This window comes from Salvia splendens, chromosome 15 (assembly GCF_004379255.2).
Source record: "Salvia splendens isolate huo1 chromosome 15, SspV2, whole genome shotgun sequence".
NCBI classification, from domain to species: domain Eukaryota; kingdom Viridiplantae; phylum Streptophyta; class Magnoliopsida; order Lamiales; family Lamiaceae; genus Salvia; species Salvia splendens.
In genome coordinates, this window is record NC_056046.1 from 4,835,778 (window position 1) to 4,855,723 (window position 19,946).

At 41.2% G+C, this 19,946-nt stretch overlaps 3 protein-coding genes, 2 long non-coding RNA genes and 1 pseudogene across 7 annotated transcripts; 3 read left to right on the forward strand and 3 right to left on the reverse strand.

The window, feature by feature from the left end:
- Positions 1 to 59: 59 nt before the first annotated feature.
- On the forward strand, positions 60 to 4,009 carry LOC121767940 (putative receptor-like protein kinase At5g39000). Of its 2 annotated transcripts, XM_042164270.1 has the most exons (7): positions 60 to 259; positions 448 to 2,478; positions 2,590 to 2,708; positions 2,804 to 3,011; positions 3,131 to 3,368; positions 3,441 to 3,588; positions 3,702 to 4,009. In XM_042164270.1, exons 2-7 carry the CDS (start codon positions 546 to 548, stop codon positions 3,873 to 3,875), a joined length of 2,820 nt encoding a protein of 939 aa, XP_042020204.1. In that variant the 5' UTR covers positions 60 to 259; positions 448 to 545; the 3' UTR covers positions 3,876 to 4,009. The 2 variants fall into 2 exon arrangements, with proteins under 2 accessions (XP_042020204.1, XP_042020203.1); XM_042164269.1 differs by having other exon boundaries at positions 60 to 2,478.
- An 18-nt stretch (positions 4,010 to 4,027) lies between these two features.
- Positions 4,028 to 8,957, reverse strand: LOC121767944 (putative receptor-like protein kinase At5g39000). The gene is made up of 4 exons (XM_042164273.1): positions 8,420 to 8,957; positions 5,291 to 7,197; positions 5,077 to 5,195; positions 4,028 to 4,984 (listed from the first exon to the last, which is right to left on the reverse strand). The coding sequence occupies exons 1-4, from the start codon at positions 8,935 to 8,937 to the stop codon at positions 4,199 to 4,201; spliced, it is 3,330 nt and encodes a 1,109-aa protein (XP_042020207.1). The 5' UTR covers positions 8,938 to 8,957; the 3' UTR covers positions 4,028 to 4,198.
- Positions 8,958 to 9,863: 906 nt separating this feature from the next.
- On the reverse strand, positions 9,864 to 12,511 carry LOC121767945. 2 transcript variants are annotated; one of them, XR_006043245.1, is made up of 2 exons: positions 12,384 to 12,511; positions 9,864 to 12,284 (listed from the first exon to the last, which is right to left on the reverse strand). It is a non-coding gene; the product is annotated as an uncharacterized LOC121767945 (long non-coding RNA). The 2 variants fall into 2 exon arrangements; XR_006043246.1 differs by having other exon boundaries at positions 9,864 to 11,181; positions 12,384 to 12,469.
- On the forward strand, positions 12,294 to 14,893 carry LOC121767942 (annotated as a pseudogene).
- A 492-nt stretch (positions 14,894 to 15,385) lies between these two features.
- Positions 15,386 to 18,093, forward strand: LOC121766344 (receptor-like protein kinase FERONIA). The gene has a single exon (XM_042162610.1). The coding sequence runs from the start codon at positions 15,472 to 15,474 to the stop codon at positions 17,950 to 17,952; it is 2,481 nt and encodes an 826-aa protein (XP_042018544.1). The 5' UTR covers positions 15,386 to 15,471; the 3' UTR covers positions 17,953 to 18,093.
- A 407-nt stretch (positions 18,094 to 18,500) lies between these two features.
- Positions 18,501 to 19,177, reverse strand: LOC121766345. Its single transcript, XR_006042976.1, has 2 exons — positions 18,832 to 19,177; positions 18,501 to 18,750 (listed from the first exon to the last, which is right to left on the reverse strand). It is a non-coding gene; the product is annotated as an uncharacterized LOC121766345 (long non-coding RNA).
- Between the last annotated feature and the right edge of the window lie 769 nt (positions 19,178 to 19,946).

Below are 19,946 nucleotides of genomic sequence, written 5' to 3' on the forward strand. Positions count from 1 at the left end.
AAGAAGGTCAACGTCAAATTTGTGAACTACTATATGAGAACAAAGGACCCCGCCAACTCTGGCATTTTTCTTGACTATTGCAGGTCAACGTTGGCTATCAAAGTCATCATTCTACATTCTCTGATTCTATCCCCAAATTGAACCATCATCCCTATTCTCTCCTAAAATCAAACTGGTAGCACAGACGGCCGGTAGCACTCGTTGATGCAGTTTAACTCTCAACTCCGGTCGGAAAACTATCCCACCTTCACTTTAATCAGTAAGTTTAGCGATTCTGATTACTTTTGGTAAATAGTAAAGCAAGGCAGTGGTCTCGTTTTATGATAACATTTTATGTTGGCAAGCTGAAAATCATGATATATATTTTATGTTATTATGGGAATACTTGGTCTCTCTTAACCATATGCCTTTGGAAATTTTCAATACCTGCCACAATGTATATAACAGTTGACAGATGGGAATGAGAATGAGAGCTTTGATCAAGTGGGATCATTACTAGTTTCCTAATATCCATTATCACCGATGTCAACAACACAAATGAAGCCATGAAAATGTCTCAAAATTCACTTGCTCCGCTGCTTCTCTTCTTGACCATCACGATCACAGTCGTAACTAGCAACCCGACTTACTTTACAGTCGACATCTCTGTCAGCTGCGGCTCAACCGACACTTCTGTATCACGCGGCGGAAGAGAATGGCTAGGAGAAACACAACCAATATTTTCTTCTCTGCTGCAATTAAAGGGCTTGTCGATGACCTCCACAGTCATCCACGAGTTGACCTCTGCTGATCCAGTTCCACATGAGACAGCCCGAATCTCACGTTCCCAGTTCTCCTACCTGTTTCAAGTCAGTCCCGGTCAGAAAATCATCCGCCTTCACTTTAATCCGGCTTCTTACAGAGGCTATGAAGGGCTTGTCGACTTGTTCACTGTTGAAGCCGGTCCCTTTACCTTGCTGAGTAACTTCAGCGCTTCACTCACTGCTGAGGCTCTTGGAGTGGATACTTTTGTGAAGGAGTTTTGGTTGAACATACAAGAAAACCAACAACTCATCATAAGTTTCACTCCCAGAAGTAGTCAAACATTAGATACGTACGCCTTCATAAATGGCATCGAGATTCTAGGTAGCAATGGGGCCTTTCCTAGTTCGAATCCCCTGCCTCCTTCTCAGGATTCACTATCCGAAACAATCCTAGTTTTCCTTTTATCTCTTGTTCAGAGAAATGCAACTGCAGCTATTGCAATAGCTGTAATATCCTTATTAAGTATCATTGTTCACACGTTGAGACAATATTGGGAGGAAGATAGCAGCACTAAGGACGAAAACAAGCCATCACCCAAAGCTGCACGAGTCTGTCGTCGTTTTTCTCTAGCTGAGATCCAACTGGCCACCAAATATTTCAGTGACGAGCGTTTGATTGGAAGGGGCGGGTTTGGAAATGTCTACAGAGGCGTCATTGATGAAGGCCAAATGACTGTTGCTATAAAGAAGTTAAACCCAAACTCCATGCAGGGGGCACAAGAGTTTCTGACTGAAATCGAAACACTTTCTGAGTTGCGCCATGTTAATCTAGTTTCACTGATAGGTTACTGCAACGACCACGGGGAGATGATTCTGGTTTATGATTATATGTCTGGTGGAACCCTTGAGAATCGCATCTACAAGCCTTCAAGGAAAAGACGCCATGTTGCTTCTATCACTTGGGAACAACGCCTTAACATCTGCATTGGGGCTGGCCGGGGGCTAGACTATCTCCACACGGGCCATGGAGTGATACATCGCGATGTGAAGCCTTCAAACATTCTTTTGGATGAAGACTTGACAGCTAAGGTTTCTGATTTCGGTCTGGCCAAACCAGAGGACAGAAGCAAGTCAAAAACTCATGTCAGCACAAATGTTAAAGGCACGAGGGGATATTTAGACCCACATTATTTCCACACTCGTAATCTAACAAGGAAAAGTGACACATACGCGTTTGGGGTGGTGTTGTTGGAAGTGTTGTGCGGGAGACCGTCGGTGGATTTAAGGGTAACGGAGGACGAGCAGATTTTGAGCTTTTGGGTTCATGATAAGAAGAGTAAGGGAGAAGTTGATCAGATTGTTGATCTGAGTTTGAGGGATGAGATTTCTGAAAACAGCCTCAAGACATTTGTGGAGGTTGCTGAAAGATGCTTAGAAGACGAACCAAATAATCGGCCAACAATGTCCCAAGTTGTGCAGCAGCTTGAACTTGCACTTGAGCAACAACAGGAAAACAAACAGATTTCGTTGTCCAATGAGATGGAAAGTTTTTACGAAGAAAATGGACCGTCAGCCAGCACAGGGCTGTCATCTATGTCGACTGCGCAATGGAAAAATCTTACTAGCTCCCCAAAAGTGCAGGCTAGCTTCAAGATGGTTAATGCTATGCTATCAAGATTTTCGCTGCCGAAAATAGGAGGTCACTTATCCAAGGAAAATAAACTTTTATTATCAGGTAATGAAACTGAAATCACCTCACCACTTCTTTATTCTAGTTATTATTTTCTGTTGCTTTAATTTAATTCCAACAAAACTAATGAAAGGTATAAAATGTGTGTGACCACAGAAATCGGAGAAGCAAATGTAGGATTGACCATGTTTGATTGGTATACACTTTCAGCTGCTACTAATCGTTTCTCCTCCTCGAATAAAATCGGAAAGGGTGGATTTGGTCGAGTTTACAAGGTGACTGTTTTTCTAGTTTACACCACTTATCTGTTCTTTGTATCTGATATAGGCCTTGCGATCTTTCGACTGATTAAACCATTCGTGTTGAATAGGGTGTGCTACCTACAGGACAAGTAGTTGCTGTGAAAAGGCGTTCGACATATACCCCACAATCAGTCCAAGAATTCAAATGTGAAGTCCTTTTGCTTCCCAATCTTCACCATCAAAACATTATCAAACTACTTGGCTACTGCATTCATAGCAAAGAAAAGCTGCTTGTATACGAGTTCATGGAAAACAAAAGTCTAGATACATTTATCGGTTGGTTTCTTCATAATCTATACACCATTTCATTTATCTCTCTGTCTCAACAAGATATTAGTAATACTATATATCAGTGCTATTGAGCTACAACTTTACATGATAAATTTCAATTGTAGATGATGAGAAGAAGCGAAACTTTCCATGGCCAGTACGATTCAACATCCTAAAGGGGATAGCTCGAGGACTAGTTCATCTACATCAACATTCTGGAGTGCGAGTCATTCATGGAGATCCCAAATCAAGCAATATATTACTGGACCGTGAGATGGTTCCTAAAATTTCAGACTTCGGATTTTCCAGGACTTTGTTACAGCATCAATACGAACTAGAGACAGGAATTGCTGAAGGCACCCCGTAAGCATCAGGACGCGTTTCGTCCCCTTCTCTTACATTAACAACTGTGTTAATCACTTATGTGTTTTGCAGCTGTTATATATCTCCGGAGCGTTTGAAGCAAGGTAGGGTTTCGGTAAAATCAGATGTTTACAGCTTCGGAGTTGTGATACTGGAGATGGTGAGTGGGCGGAGAGCATGGGAATCTTACTCAGTGAATAAGATGAACCTTATTGATTATGTAAGTCTCCAACTTATGTTTAGTAAAAATCTTAAAATCTACACATATAATCATGTCTTACTAGTGCTATATATAGAGTGATTTGTGATGAGAGAAATGAATGTTATGTTTAGGCACGGAAGCTGCGGAGTGAAGGGAAAGTATTAGAGGTGGTGGATGCGACAGTTGGTGGGACGGATGAAGCGCTGAGGTGCATTAAAGTCGGGCTGCGCTGCACCTTAGAGCATCCAGACGACCGGCCAGACATGCCTACCGTGCTTAAAACGCTGGAAGGAGAAGCTCTCTGACTGCACACTGGAGATATGAACAAGATTAGGAGAGTATAGACTTATGCTTTATGTGGTGATTAGGTCCATCAACACTTGTTTGTTGGATGTATGTTTCTAGTAATATCAATTTTATTTTTTAAATTTTGAGGTAAGCTGCAAAAGAATTAGACTCCAATTAAATGTCACCCTGCTCCAACCCATTATAATAAAATAAGATCACTGAGTTGTTTTACATACTATACATGAATAGATAAAACATGAAACTTTCCAGCAAAGTTACAGCCAGTTCACTTCACTATCATCAATCTAAAGGAACCTAAGGTGAAACTTTCTGCTGATTCTTACAGATGCATAGCAGACTCCAAAGCGCGAACAACATTTCTCATAGCTGGCCGATCAACCCCTTGAAGATCCACGCATGCAATGGCTGTCTCAGCAAATATCTTCAAGCATTCAGGAGAAATATCGCCATTGAGGCTAGAATCAACTATCTCTTCAAGTTTTCCTTTCCTGAAACATGATGCTGCCCAGGTCGCCAAGTTCCTCCGCTCTATTTCTAAGCTTATATCCATTGCTTTCCTACCACACAAAATTTCAAACAACACCACACCATACGAGTATACATCAGACTTTTCTGTCAACCGAGAAGTGTGGAAGTACTCAGGGTCCAGGTAACCTAAGGTGACTTGCGCCAATGTGTTAAAATGGGTGTCACGCTCAGCTGAGGGCCCTGCTCTTGACTGGGAAAAATCAGACAGTTTGGCAATCCATCTTTCATCCAGTAGTATACTGGTGGACTTAATATTGCGGTGGATAATAGGGTATTCAAAACCAGTATGAAGATAGCTTAATCCCTTGGCAGCATCTATACAAATTTGAAGGCGTTGTTTCCATGTGAATGGGGAATTCCCCGAGTTGTGGAGATGGTCAAATAACGTGCAATGCGCCATGTAATCATAGACTAAGATCGCCTCTCCATTTTCATGAATGCAGTAACCAAGTAGATTAATGATGTTGTGGTGATTGAATCTGGAAGTCAAAAAAATCTCATTTTTGAACTCATTGAGATCAAGCCATGATAAAGCAAACCTTTTAATGCCAACTGTCTGTCCTGTTGGTAATACAGCCTATATAAAATTAGAATTAGTATATTTGGGGATAAATTTCTTCACCATAGTGTAAGTGAAAATAAAGATGATATAACTCTAGATAAAGTCACCTTATACACAGAACATCGTACGCTATCTCCAATCTTCTGTGAATCGGAGAACTGATTGGTTGCAGTGGCAATGATGGTCAGATCAAACTTTGGCAATTTAATGTATGATGCACTAAGTTCTGCAATATTCCAGTATTTACTAAAGTCAGCAGATGCACAACCACAATGTGATATAAAAATGATTGAAATTGATCTTGTCAGAATGAATGCAAACCTGATATTAAGCCCATCAGCTCTTTTCTCTTAGATGGTTTTATCTTGTTCCTGAAGGCACCCCAAGTCCAGAATCTCAACGGCTGGCGTGATTTTGGTTTCTTCCCATCTCCTTTAGCAGTTGGAGAGTAACATGAGTTAGTCTGTTTGGTAGGAGAAGTAAATGTCTTTTCCTCAGTATCTTCAGAGGATAGACTGTCTTCAATAGATGGATAGACATCATTAGCAACGTTATCAGCTCGTTGTTTACTCTCTTGCTGATCAAGTGCAAACTCAAGTTGTACCACAACTTGAGCCATGGTAGGCCTTTTCTCTGGCTCATCATGCAAACATCTATTAGCAATCTCAACGAATGCCTTCAGGCTGCTTACTGAGATTTCGTCTCTGAGGGAAGAATCAACAATCTGATCAACTTCTTCCCTATCAATCTTATCTCGAGCCCACCTGGTTAGAATCCGCTCATCCTCTATTGCAAATGAATCAATTGCTGGTCTCCCGCACAATGCCTCCAACAAAACCACACCAAAAGCATATGTGTCGCTTTTCCTGGTAAGCTTTTGAGTGTTGAGGTAATATGGATCTAAGTACCCAAATGTTCCTTTAACCTTTGTGCTTACATGGCTCCGCAACCTGTCTTCAGGTTTAGCCAAGCCGAAATCTGAGACCTTGGCTACAAAATTTTCATCAAGAAGGATGTTCGAAGCCTTTATATCACGATGTATGACCCTATGACCAGTATGAAGATACTCAAGTCCTCGTGCTGCTCCAACACAGATATCCAACCGTTGCTTCCAGATGAGAGAAGAATGATTACTGTTGTACCTTCCAAGTTTGTAGAGGTGGTCAGCCAGTGTACCACAAATCATATACTCGTAAACAAGAATCATTTCCCTTAGCTCACTACAGTACCCAATCAGAGAGACAAGATTGATATGTCGAAGCTCGGTGAGTGTTTCAATCTCTGTAAGAAACTCAAGTGCCCCCTGCCTGGAATTCGACTTTAGCCTCTTTACAGCAACTGTTGTTTGTCCCCTATCAATGAAGCCTTTGTAGACATTACCGAATCCACCCCTTCCAATTAGAAGTCCAACGTCGAAATTTCTAGTGGCTAATTGGATATCAGCTAGTGAAAAGCGGCGACAAAGTCTCTCAGCCTTGGCTGATGGCTTGTGTTCATCCTCGATGCTCCTTGATTCCCAAATCTCCCGCAGTTCATGAAGAATGATACTCAATAGAGATATTGCAGCTATTGCAAGAGTTGCACTCGCATTTTGATAACCAAGAACAGAGATCAAAATTTGGAGAATACGAGACCGTGGCTCCTGAGGTGGAGGCATGGGGTTTGGACTAGCTAGACTGTTGTCAGGATTGCTCAGCTTAACTATTTCAAATCCTGCAAGAACTTCAAGTTCACCAAATGATTGGAGGGAAATCAAGATCTCACTTCTGCCATTTTGTTTCCGCCCTTTCATCTCCACCATGTAGTCCTTATACAAGACAATGTTATCTTGATCCCTTCCCCTCACAATTTCAGCTATCATTTCATTGATAAGGATTTTAAACATTGCACCACCAACGTCTGCGTTCTTGAAATGAAGCCGGATCAAGTACCTGAATCCCACCTCCACCGGCACTTTCCATGTTTTATTTCTGGCCTTCTCTGCACTTCGTGTAGCCCATTTCGGAAAGACTCCATCAAAACCCTCAGCAGATTGAGCAGGATCCGGTTTGATATGTAGCCGATGGACTATCTCAAGTGCAGTGTTGTCATCAACACAAACCATGGAATTCTCACCAACAACTCGGAGTCCAATTTCACCACCCTGAAAGTAGGAAAGAGATGCAGGCACGGATACAATCTCAATGCCATTAATGAAGGCATATGCATCCTTTATTGATTTTATAGTGCTCTGCTCTCAACATATTTTTGTCTTTTCGTTACAAAATATTTCTGGAAAATATATTTTTCTTTGCTCTATACTCAATTGTCAATAAGGACAATTTGAGACTTGTCGGCAACTGCTGTTTTCAAGATTAAAACATTAGTTTGAAGATTAAATGACTTCAGGGATTAGACTGACTTAAACATGGCCTATATAGTACCACCCCATATGATTGTAAATTAGTAACACTTTATTCTTGAATCAACTCAGTTAACTGAGGAAATTGAAGCAATTTGATTATAATCACAGGCCATTGCAGTAACCTCTTGCATCCCTGAAGCATGGCCTGCTCTCATTCTGGCTCCGTCTTCTTTACATCTCCATTGGGGTCTGTAAGTGATATCTTATATGCCTTTGCATAAAAATATTGTGTTTTCACACTAATCTTTTTGGTGTATTGCAGATAATTCAACAATGGCTTGCTTGATATTCCACCTTCAAATCTGGAGTCAAGTTGTTCTATAATGCAAATTGTGTGTGTGGGTATTTTTTCGTGGGAGCATTTCAACTACCTCTCCCAAATGAGTCTCCATATTGAAAATGAAAATACAGCTGCATACTTTAATAGTTGATTCAGATTGTTGTCATATCAATAGTTGCTTCATCTATACAATATGGGAATACCTTCAGATTGTTGTCTTGACTAGATTATTTTGGATGTTTGAAGTATGTCCTCATACATTAGGACTAAATGCTGTAAGCGTGGACCATGTCAATTATGAAATAGTGTAATTTGTCCCACATCGAAAGTGGAACATAAACATTCAAGGATGTCTCTATAAAAGAGAGACAACCAAGAATTATTTTATCCCACATCGAAAGTGGAACATAAACATTCAAGGATGTCTCTATAAAAGATAGACAACCAAGAATGATTTTGTCCCACATCGAAAGTGAAACATAAAACATTCAAGGATGTTTCTATAAAAGAGAAACAACCAAGAATGATTTCATAAATTCGAAAGCCCATTAAATATATATGGGTTAAGAAGAAATATATATGGGCTAAGACGCATGAGGGAGATGCGTCTCTCCCTAAGACGCATGACCCTCATGCGTCGTTAAAAAAAAACGAAAAAAAAAGAGAGACGCATGACCCTCATGCGTCTCTATGAAAGACGCAGAGACGCATAATCGTCATGCGTTGTTGATTTTCTCGAGAGAAAGTTATGATGAGTTGAATCAACAACTCAGGAGAGAAAGTTATGATGAGTTGTTGATTTTCTCGAGTGCTCAAACAAAACTCCTTAGCAAAAGGAGCATCAGCAGTAAGTGAAGCACTGAAATTACTAAGCAAGGTAAAAGGTCCAACTTCAACAGTGAAAAAATCTCTCAACCCTTTGAAACCACTGTGTTGAGTGGGATTGAAGTGAAGGCGGATGATTTTCTGACCTTTATTGAGCCGAAATGCATATGAGAATTGCGAAAGGGAGATTCTAGCCGTCTTGTACGGAACAGGATCAGCACAGCTCAAGCGATGGATGGGCTCTGATGCGGCTGGTGATCCCCTTAGCTCTAGAAATGGGGAGGGTTTAGGGCGTAGGTCTCCAAGCCATTGGCGACCGTTGCGTGCTGCAGAAGCTCCGGTTGATCCGCAGTTGATCGAAACATCATCTGTGAAGTCAGCTTGATTATTAGAACAATAGGAGAATGTGATGAAGAAGCAGAGGAATGGCAAAGCAACTGAAATAAGAGAGGAATCCATGCTCTCGGAAAAACAACTGAATACAGTGATGAATGATGAGTTGGATACCTGAAAATTCATTAGAATGTCAAGGTTGGTGGGTCCTTTGTGTTCATATTTTCTCAAGTCGTGGTTGACCTCTGTCACCACAAAATTATGTCTTTACTCAGTCAATACATAAGCATGTTAGTGCTCTTACTTTGTTGAATCAATCTTATTTCCAGAGTGCTTTGTTCCAATATATGTGTAAGAAATTTATAATTACACTTATTCACTACACATTTACATTAGTTCATCTCCGAAGGGATTTATTTTTCCCTTTTTAAAACGAACATGGGACCTCACCTTGTTATACAACAGTTCAAGAAAGATTGTAATCTCTTGTACATCTGCAACTAGTTTCTATCTTCAGTTTTAGTCGAGCCAAAATCGGACACTTTAGCTATGAAATTTTTCATTCAGCTAGATCAAACTCCATTTTGGACACAGTTCTCATATATGAGAGGCTTCAGATAGATACAGCTCATCTCTTACTGTAAGCCATGTATTTGACTTGCAGTGGCTCCACACTGCAATACATGGTGACCTTGACCAACAGATCAGAGTCTATACCAATACCAGCCATAGGCACAAGGAAGAATTTGTGTACCTCCTTGACTCAGCCATTCATCTCTCTTCTCCTGTTCTAGAAGAAGGCGTCATCGTTGGTCATGTCTGGAAGGAGCAGTGATCATAAGAAACTGTGTTTCACCACACCATTGAGTTAGTTTGTTATGTAAACTTTGTTTGACAGCTAATATAGATATTGCACCGCCGGTGGTTAAATATAGATGGAAACTTCTCAATGTTAAAGTTTATATATATGTATATGTCACTTTCAGAAAGAAATTAGAACATCCAGCAAAACTATATACTCTTCCAGAAAGTGAATTGACAGCAATGCAGTCTTACCAGAGAAAAGGACAGTAATGAATTCAACATCCAGCAATAGTTTATATCGAAAAATCATATGTACATGAAAATTCTTGGATCTCTACGACTATCGTAGGACCCATATATGAATTCAACATCCAGCAAAGCGTCCCTGATACTGAAACTGATCTTCCAGCTAACACAAGGGAGCCAACAATTGCCTCAACATATCTACAGAAAGCCACTCTGTCGAGAAAACAACAAACTAACAGCAATGTTGTTAGTGCTCATCATGTTCCATCAGAAAAGAAACTCGCGAGGAATGCATTAATGAATAAGCCACCACGGCCTTGGCTCTGGGGGGAACTTTGGAACAGAGTTAAACCATCCAAGAAAAGTGAGTTGTTTTCATCTGGAAAGCACCATAGTAAAACCAATATCCATATTCAAGTTTCTGCTGGAAAAGCAGAAATTTTTGAAGCAGACATACCACTGCCCAAGTTTAGTTGGGCTACAATTGCAGCTTCCACCAATCGTTTCTCATCTTCAAATATAGTCGGTCGTGGAGGATCTGGCAAAGTTTATAAGGTAAGTTGTTTCTTGAATGACCAATCGTTATAACAAGTTTCATTTTCAAAACCTCCCCCTAACTGAACCATGCATTTTTATAGGCTGTGCTACCTACAGGAAAAGTAGTTGCAGTTAAAAGGCAATCACCAGCATCCTCACAAGCTCTACAGGATTTTAAATCTGAGATTCTTTTGCTTTCAAGTCTTCAGCATCGGAACGTCATAAAATTACTAGGCCATTGCACTCATAGAGATGAAAAGTTGCTCGCATATACGAGTTCATGGAAAATAGAAGCCTAGAGACTTTTATAGGTTGGTTGGTGACTTTCACTAAAATCAGATGTCTATAGTTTTGGAATTATAGTCCTAGAGATTGTAAGCAGCAGGAGAGTCTGGAATATAGCTTATGGGGAGGCCATGAAATTCCTTCCTAGCTATGTAAGTACCAATGAAAAAAACATGCATATAGTTATGTAAATACAAAGTAATGATCAGTCTATGAACCACGGTCGTTTTCTAGGCGTGGAAGCTCTGGAGCGATGCGAATCCATTAAAACTAGTAGACAAATTACTTGGAGGTGCATTTCCAGTGGATGAAGCACTAAGATGCATTCAAGTTGGTCTGCTGTGCACACACAACGGGACCCAAACTGCAGACCCGAGATGCCTTGTGTTCTCAAGATTCAGGAAGGCGATGAGCCACAAGTGGAGCCGAAAGTAGAGGTACAAAAGCCACCACTCCCTAGAGAAGATGTACCAACTGGTGGTGTACACAGTAATGAACCTGTCAGCAACGCAACGATGGAGCTCATTGAAACGCTGGAAAGATGAAACTGTCAGTTTTATTTTGACAGAACTTCATTTAGAGAAGAATAAAAAAAGAAACAGATAAAACTGCAGATCAGGTAACAGGAATTTGTGGTGCGTTTACACACTGCACTTGTATTGTACGCTTCAAATTTGTTGTTCGAGATTGAAGAGAACTTCAAGAAAGGGTTTACACATACGTATACAATCAGAATCATGATCATTGAACAGGATGATATGTAATCAAGCAACCATCTATTACTTTTTACGTCTATCCATTCGCAGAATTATTATGTGAAACATATTATCTCATTACAATCATGCAATCAAATCTAGGATTATCTGCATTGAATTACATAATCATAGCTTAAGGTAGGCATGTTCAAACACTTAAACCAGAAAAATGCACAATACTTCATGTTAAACTTTTATTTCAAAGTAATTATAAGATCGCCAAGATCAAGAAAATAACCCAAAAAAATGTGCTATTTAAGGAAAGATTTTTAAGGCGGACGGCCATCTATGGCGGAATAACAAGGGGGAGTAAAATTAGCAATGGATTATGGCGGGAAAAGGTGCATTTGCTCGCGTCTACAAGGTGACCATGTCAAGGCTGATTATTTCCCATTTTTATTCCTTTCGATAATGCAATGAGTTTATCCTTCGCCAAACTAATTCTAATCTGAATCTTCGTATAGGTTGTGTTATCCACAGGAAGGACAGCTGCAGTTAAGAGATATTCTTCATCACAAGACCAATTCACTTGGTTCAAAAATGAGATTCATTCAGTTTCCAGTCTCCATCAGCGGAGCATCATTAAACTACTTGACATTGCATTCACGACAAAACAAGGACGCATTTCAATTTCTAATGGATTGATAAATAGAGAACATAACATTTTTTTTCTTCAATGTAATGGAACATTTGCACATTGGTCAAGAGGCAAGTCTGAAAATGATTCACCGAGCCCAAGTGGTAGGCCACAAAGTTTGAACATTTGCACATAGGAACATTTGAAAGGAAGAGATCATCGAGCCCAAGTGGTAGGCCACAAAGCTCTTGTGTCTATAGACAATACCACTGCACTTGAATTAACAGAGTTAACATGAAACAGTATCTAGTATCATTTTATGATGAATTTGATGATAAAGCAAAGGAATACGAGATCAACGGTCTTACCTGGAATACACCGGTGGATGTTGGCTTTAGGTACTTGGTCAGGATTCATTTCTGCAACCTAGGTCTCCATGGAGAGAGACTCAAAGTCCTTATTGGTCAAGTAGTTGTGGATGCTAACATTTTGATACAACTGGATGATGAATATGGTATCATAGAGTACATAGACTATGTAATGGCAGCTAAAGGCCGAAAAGAGGAGGGTAAACAAGAGCTCTTGATTTCCCTGCAGTATAATGATGAGTTTGTTGGTGCACATCAACTCATCAAGGGATTTGAGATATTCAAACTGAGCAATCCTGATAACAATCTTGCCAGTCCAAATGTCTTCCCTTCGAAAAGTGATTCTGCCCCTCGGATTATCAACAACTTAACGCCTATTCTGTCTCAAGGAAATGCAAATACAACTCTTGCAATAGCTATACTTGCTCTGGTGAATATAATTGTCTATAAGCTGCGGGAAATCTATGAAGGAAGGAGCGTTACGGAGGATGAAAACATACGATCAGCAAAGGCTGAACGAGTCTGTCGATGTTTTTCTCTGGCTGAGATTCAATCAGCCACCAAAAACTTCAGTGAAAGGTTACTCATCGGAAGGGGAGGATTTGGTAAAGTTTACATTGGATCTATTGATAATGGGCGAGAGACTGTTGCCATAAAGAGGTTAAAATCTAACTCAACACAAGGGAAACATGAGTTTTTGACAGAGATTGAAACACTATGTGAGCTCCGACATATTAATCTTGTCTCTCTAATAGGCTACTGCAGTTATCACAGGGAAATGATTCTTGTTTACGAGTACATGCCCAGTGGCACACTGGCTGATCACCTCCATGATATGCCAGGGAAGGCAATGTTTCATGTTCTCTCACTTGGAAGAAACGCCTATATATCTGCATAGGAACCGCCCGAGGATTAGATTATCTCCACACAGGCAACAAAGTCATACATCGCGATGTTAAAGCTTCAAACATCCTCTTGGATGAAAATCTCATAGCCAAGGTCTCAGATTTTGGGTTAGCTAATCATGAAGATCGAATCAAGCTACAGAGCCATGTTAGCACAAGAGTTAAGGGTACACATGGGTACATGGACCCATATTATCAAAATACTGGCAAGTTGACAAGGAAAAGTGACGTATATGCCTTTGGTGTAGTGTTGCTGGAAGTATTGTGCGAGAGAAAAGCACTAGGCCAAAGATTTGGAGAGGAAGATTTCTATCTCATCATATGGGCTCTAAACAAGATTAAAGAGGGAGAGGTTAATAAGATTGTAGCTTCGAGTTTGTTGGATGAAATCCTACCAGATAGTCTGAAGGTATTTGTTGAGGTTGCTGAAAGATGTTTGCACAACGAACCAAAGCAAAGGCCAACGATGGCTCAAATTGTGGTTCAACTTGAGTCTGCTCTTGAGCTTCAGGAGAGTGGAAAGACTGCTGAACCAAATCACGTAGCACTTGTTGATAATGATGTATGTCCAACAAATGAACATATGATGTTCTTTGCAAACACTGCGCTATCAGCAGAAGCCGCTGCAGATGTACATGTTGACAGTCCTCCTCCTATGGAACAAACTAATCGAAATCACTTTCTAGATGGAGAAGAAGATTGGAGAGAACCAAAATCGTATAAGGGACATTTTTGGGCATTGGATACACTGTGGAACAGATTAAAACCATCCAAGAGAAAAGAAATTAGCTTAGCATCAGGTATTAACTTGTTCCAAACACTTTCTATCATATGCTAATTCTTCAACCCATGATTAAATCACCAATCTGTATACTCCAAGCGTAAGATAGAAGTGTGCAATGATTTTGCAGAATTTGGTGAGGCAGACATAAGAGTGCCCAAGTATGAGTTTAGCAAGCTTGCGGCTGCTACCGATCTCTTCTCCTATTCCCATGAGATTGGAACAGGTGGATCAGCTCGAGTCTACAAGGTGACTCTGTCAAGGCTGATGATTTCCCTTTTTTATTCCTTTAGATATGACACTGGGAAATGAGTTTATTCTTCTCCAAACTAATTCTTATTTGAATCTTCGTATAGGCTGCATTACCCAGAGGAAGGACAGTCGCAGTAAAGAGATATTCTTCTACACGAGACCATGTCCAATGGTTCAAAAATGAGATTCTCTCAGTTTCCAGTCTCCATCACCAGAACATCATTATACCGCTTGGATATTGCATTCATGACAAAACATGTATGCTTTTGTATGAGTTCATGGAGAACGGAAGTTTAGACAGATATATATTTGGTTGGTGATTTAGACTCTTTCCCTAGTTTTTTCAATGGATGGATAAATATAGAATCTAACATTTTTTTCTGTTTCTTGAATGTAATGGAACATTTGCACATAGAAGAAGAACGACGTCGTAGGTTTCGGATGGTCAAATCGCTTCAAAGTCATTATTGGAATTGCTAAAGGAGTTATCTATCTTCATCAAGAGTCAAGTCCGAAAATGATTCACAGGAATCTTAACCCAACCAATATATTACTGGACAATGAGATGAATATCAGGCTTTGGCTTTGGCTTAGTCAAAATTATTGAAGATGACCAAACACAAGAGTCCACCCGTGTTATTGCGACCACGTATTTTTTTGATATATGCATCCTTTCCTTCTTTCCACACAAGAGTCCAAGCATTTGTTCAGAGGTCTTAGTAGCTTCCAGTTGGCATGTTTATGTTAAATTTAGTACCCTTTGAAGAATTCAGTTACATTCTGCTTTTTTCACACTACGAATGCACATGCATATCCTTATTTTAAATTCTTACTATATAAGATGATAGTCATTCTAAATTTAAATTTAAACTTAAACTTTTAGCTATCACTATTTAGTACGAAGACTACGTCAAAAATGGTGTGATGCAATGACGATAAATGGTGAATACTTAGGGAACACGTGTCAAAATTTGATAAGAGACAACTACAAGACATAACAAGCTCAATTATACTCCATATAACCCTCCAAACTGACTAGTCTTTGTAGGACCATTGACCTGCAAACTTACAAGTCTTTGCTCATGCAATGATAAGAGCTTTTATGCCTCAAATTGAAACTAAACATTTTTTCTAATCAAACTCAACGACCATGAAGTTCCATACTAGTATTAATTATCTCCTCCTTTTCCTCCTCCATATCATCCCAGCAACTACAGTGCCTGCTTACACCCCAGCTGACCGTATACTCCTCAACTGCGGTGCCTCAGGAATCTTCAACGACACCAGCCACCGGAGTTGGGTGGGCGATACCGATTCTAAATTCATGCCAGAAAATGCGACCATATCTTTAGCCTCCTATATGGATCCTAGTGTTTCTCCAGTCCCTTATCACACCGCTCGTCTTTTCACTAACTCTTTCACCTACACATTTCCCATCAGCAAAGGACAGAAATTCCTTCGCCTCTACTTCTACCCCAACATTTACTCCCACCAAGACACTTCTACATCTCTCTTCTCTGTCTCCGCAAATTCCTTTAATCTACTAACCAATTTCAGCGCATTCCTTTACTCACAGAATTCTTCACAACCATCTTTCATGAAAGAATTCATCATCAATATCAAAGATCATAGTGTAAAACTAGCTTTAACTTTCTTACCAGAGCCATCCTCTACTGGTTTCGTGAACGGCATTGAAATCGTTTCAATCCCGGATGAACTCTACTTACGTAGAAATGAGGTCATTAAATACGTGGAGGAGAACAGTCAAATATTCAATCTGGATGGCAATACAGCTTTTGAGAGTCTTTACAGGCTAAACGTTGGTGGAGGCAGAGTTGATATTGAATACGACAGCGGCATGAACCGGGTGTGGTACCCAGATGATAACTACTTAGTCAGCAAAGCTGCCGGTAAGACTCTCCACGCTGACGACAACGTTGAAGTTACCTCACTTTCACACACTGCTCCAGATATAGTATACAAAAGTGCTAGAGTGACCGCGAATAACGCCATCATCTTGAATTGGGAGTTCCCTGTGGATTCAGGGTTTTACTATCTCATCAGGTTACACCTTTGTGAATTTATGCCGGGTGTAACCAAGTCAAAACAAAGGACTTTTTCGATATCCTTGAACAACATTGCTGCGGATATTGCAGCCGACGTTGTCTTATGGGCCGGCGGCCCTCTAATTCCCACCTTCAAGGACTACGTAATATGGGCACCTGATTATAGTGGGAAACAAAACTTGGTTCTGTCTGTGTTTCCTGTCAACGCACAAGATCCACATAATCGTATTGCTTTCTTGAATGGCCTTGAAATATTCAAACTCAATCATACCAACGGGAGCCTAGCATCCGCCAACCCTGAGCCGGCGGTGAACCATTTTCAGCTGATAATGAAGGAGAAGAAAAGTCGAGGATTGTATGTAGTTATTAGTGTTACGGTGACTGTGGTCGTCGGCGTGCTTGCTGTGGTTGGAGTATTGAGTTTTCTGATTTATCAAAGGCTGCATAAAGTGAAGAAGCAATCTTATGGCAGTGTCGCCCAGTCATCCTTCCTACCTCCTTCAACCACTTCAAGATCCACAACTGGTACTACTGCTGCCGATTCGCACCCTTGGAATTCCTGCAGATATTTCCCTCTCGCTGAGATCAAAGCTGCAACATCCAACCTAGATCGAAACTCCATCATCGGGAAAGGAGGATTCGGGTGCGTGTATATGGGGGTCATAGACGACGGCGCCACCACTGTGGCGATCAAACGGCTCAACCCGTCGTCCAATCAAGGGGCTCGCGAGTTCCTAACCGAAATCCACATGCTGTCGAAGCTAAGGCACCTCCACTTAGTATCACTTATCGGCTACTGTGACGAAGAAGGCGAGATGATCTTGGTGTACGATTACATGGCCCACGGCTCTTTACATGACCATCTCTACAGCTCCCACAAACCCCCTTTATCATGGAAACAGCGCCTCCAGATCTCCATGGGCGCTGCAAAAGGATTGCACTATCTCCACACCGGGACTGAACACGCCATCATACATCGCGACGTCAAGTCCACTAACATCCTACTCGACCACAACTGGATCGCCAAGATATCCGATTTTGGACTGTCCAAAATGGGAGAGTCGAACGATTCGTTCACGCATATCAGCACCAACATCAAGGGCACCTTCGGGTACTTGGATCCAAAATACCTATCGACTCATCAGCTGACAAGAAAATCAGATGTGTATGCATTTGGAGTGGTTCTGTTCGAGCTTATTTCTGGAAGAGCAGCGGTGGATGTGAGGCTGGATGAGGAGCAGCATAGCCTGGCTGGATGGGCTCGATTTTGTGTACGAGAAGGACAAGTGGACGGGCTCATTGACAGAAACCTTGAGGGGCAGATTTCAGCAGGTTGTTTGGATGTGTTTGTAGGAATAGCAGGGAGGTGCATACACATTCAGCCACTGGAAAGGCCTAGCATGGCTGATGTGGTGATGGGCCTCGAATTAGCAGCAGCGTTACAGGAGACAACGGTGGTGGAAGATGATGATAATGATGCCGAAGGGATTCACAGCGATCAGAGCCAGGTGTTTGTTTCTATGGATGTGATATGTGGCACAAATTGTTCAGAATCAACCGGTTAGGGAGTTGAAATATTGTAGCAAATATATACTACGAATTATATCTCTGCACGATTAGGAGTCCTTTATTTGTCACAAATTGTAAGAAATGTGAGTTGAAAATGTAATAAGTTAATGGAATATATGGCCTACTTACTAAGTTAATGAAATGTGAGTAACGGTAAAACCTGACTTGCATAATACAAGTGTATCATGTGACTCTAGCCCAGTGGATCAAGTCATGCACGAGGACTAGCCTTTCTGGTTGTATCGATCCCTTTCTAGTTGGGAGAAGAAACAACTGGAAGATGCCTACTGGATCGTGGAATCGACCGGCCATCAATGACAGATATAGTGGCATGGCAAGACTTGAGGATGCACTACAGCTCCAAGAAGCAACAGAAGCTATTAATGGAATCCAAGCCGAAGGAGCTGGCCAGTAACCCATATCGGGCATGTTAGCAAGCACGAGGATCAAGGATGGTACCGAGAAAAATATAAAGTAGACAGATGGCACATATCCTTATCTCATGTAGTACTACCATACTACCATGTAATCTAAATTTATGTAATGGTTTTCAAATGTTTTCTTCTGGATTATTTTAAGATAAGAACAATACAACAGGGAAAGCAGAAGTCATCAGGAAAATGTCATATAAGCAACAGAGACACAAACATTGGCTCCTCGCCTTCAAATTACTTTATCATCTTAATAAATAAACGGCATGTCTATCAGACTTTAAAATCTACTGTATCTCATTCGTCAAGCCGCAATGCTTTTGCTGGATTTTGGTTTCAAGGCTTTGAATCCAGATGCACGACCTAAACAAGTCCAATAGCCAGAACAAAGGTAATTAAGAATAGAATAAACTAATAAACCTAATCAGTACTTTTTCCTCTCACCTAATTCAAACAACAATACAACCAGCAAACTCTGGATTTCTCTGGGCATTCGCTTTGCTCTCCGCAGAAATAAGAAAACCGAGATTTCCATCATCAAACACCACATAAAATCTTAGTTAACAACAGCCTAAGATAAAAGCTTAACTAAGAAGATAGACGCTGCGGTCTCATCTCCAGTTCCAGAGAAGCGCAAATTCATACACTGAAATTATAAAGTTGGAATCAAAGGTGCAATTAGCGAGGAGAAGCCGAATTCAGCTGAACTTACTGGAATCGCAATGCTCTAAGGCTATCCACAATGGCGCCTAGCGCACCGCCTAGCCGAGCGCCAGCGCTAGGCGGTCGCTAGGCGAACCATTGCAGCTTCCGAAAACCGCCGAGCGGTTTTTCGGAATTAAAAATCGCCTAGCGCTAGGCGGTCGACGGGCGCTGGGCGATCCGCTCGGCGCCATTGCAGCGTCGGGATCGCCCAGCGCATCGCCCAGCGGTTTTTTTATTTTTTTTTTAAATTTTCGAGACACTATATATACGCGATTTGCACTTCATTTTCATTCACACCACTTGTATTAACGAGTACTCTCTCTATCTTAATTTCTATACAAGATCAACACCGAGAAATGAGTAACGCGGGTGATGGCAGTGGAGGTAGTGGGGGGGACGCTGAGGAGTACGAACGTCGAATGACCGAAGCGTTTGAGGTATATACCAACCGCGGGATAGACCAATGGATGCAAAGAGCCTTGCAATCGGCGGTACCTCGACCTCGGCCAGTTGTCTATCGCCGACAAGCGATTGATCGTGATCACGTAGCTGCACATCAGCGCCTATACGAAGACTACTTCGCAGAGGAGCCGCGGTTCAACGCCAACATTTTCAGACGACGTTTTAGGATGAGCAGAGCCATGTTTATGCGTATTGTTAACGCCTTGGAGCAGCGATATCTGTATTTCCGCTTCAGGCACGATGCTGCTGGCAAACCCGGCCATACACCAATTCAAAAGTGCACTGCGGCAATCCGGCAGTTGGCTTACGGAGTACATCCACATCGGTGAGAGGACTTCCCTGGAATGTTTGAAGTATTTCTGTCAAGCCGTGATTGAAGTATTCGGTGATCA

Coding starts and splice junctions, on each gene's coding strand:
- LOC121767940 (XM_042164269.1), top strand. CDS start 546: ATGAAAATGTCTCAAAATTCACTTGCTCCGCTGCTTCTCTTCTTGACC. Junction 2,479..2,589: donor AAATAAACTTTTATTATCAG/GTAATGAAACTG, acceptor GTGTGACCACAG/AAATCGGAGAAGCAAATGTA. Junction 3,589..3,701: donor AGATGAACCTTATTGATTAT/GTAAGTCTCCAA, acceptor TGTTATGTTTAG/GCACGGAAGCTGCGGAGTGA.
- LOC121767944 (XM_042164273.1), bottom strand. CDS start 8,937: ATGGATTCCTCTCTTATTTCAGTTGCTTTGCCATTCCTCTGCTTCTTC. Junction 7,198..8,419: donor ATAACTTTCTCTCCTGAGTT/GTTGATTCAACT, acceptor TTGAGAGCAGAG/CACTATAAAATCAATAAAGG. Junction 5,196..5,290: donor GCTGATGGGCTTAATATCAG/GTTTGCATTCAT, acceptor GGAATATTGCAG/AACTTAGTGCATCATACATT.
- LOC121766344 (XM_042162610.1), top strand. CDS start 15,472: ATGAAGTTCCATACTAGTATTAATTATCTCCTCCTTTTCCTCCTCCAT.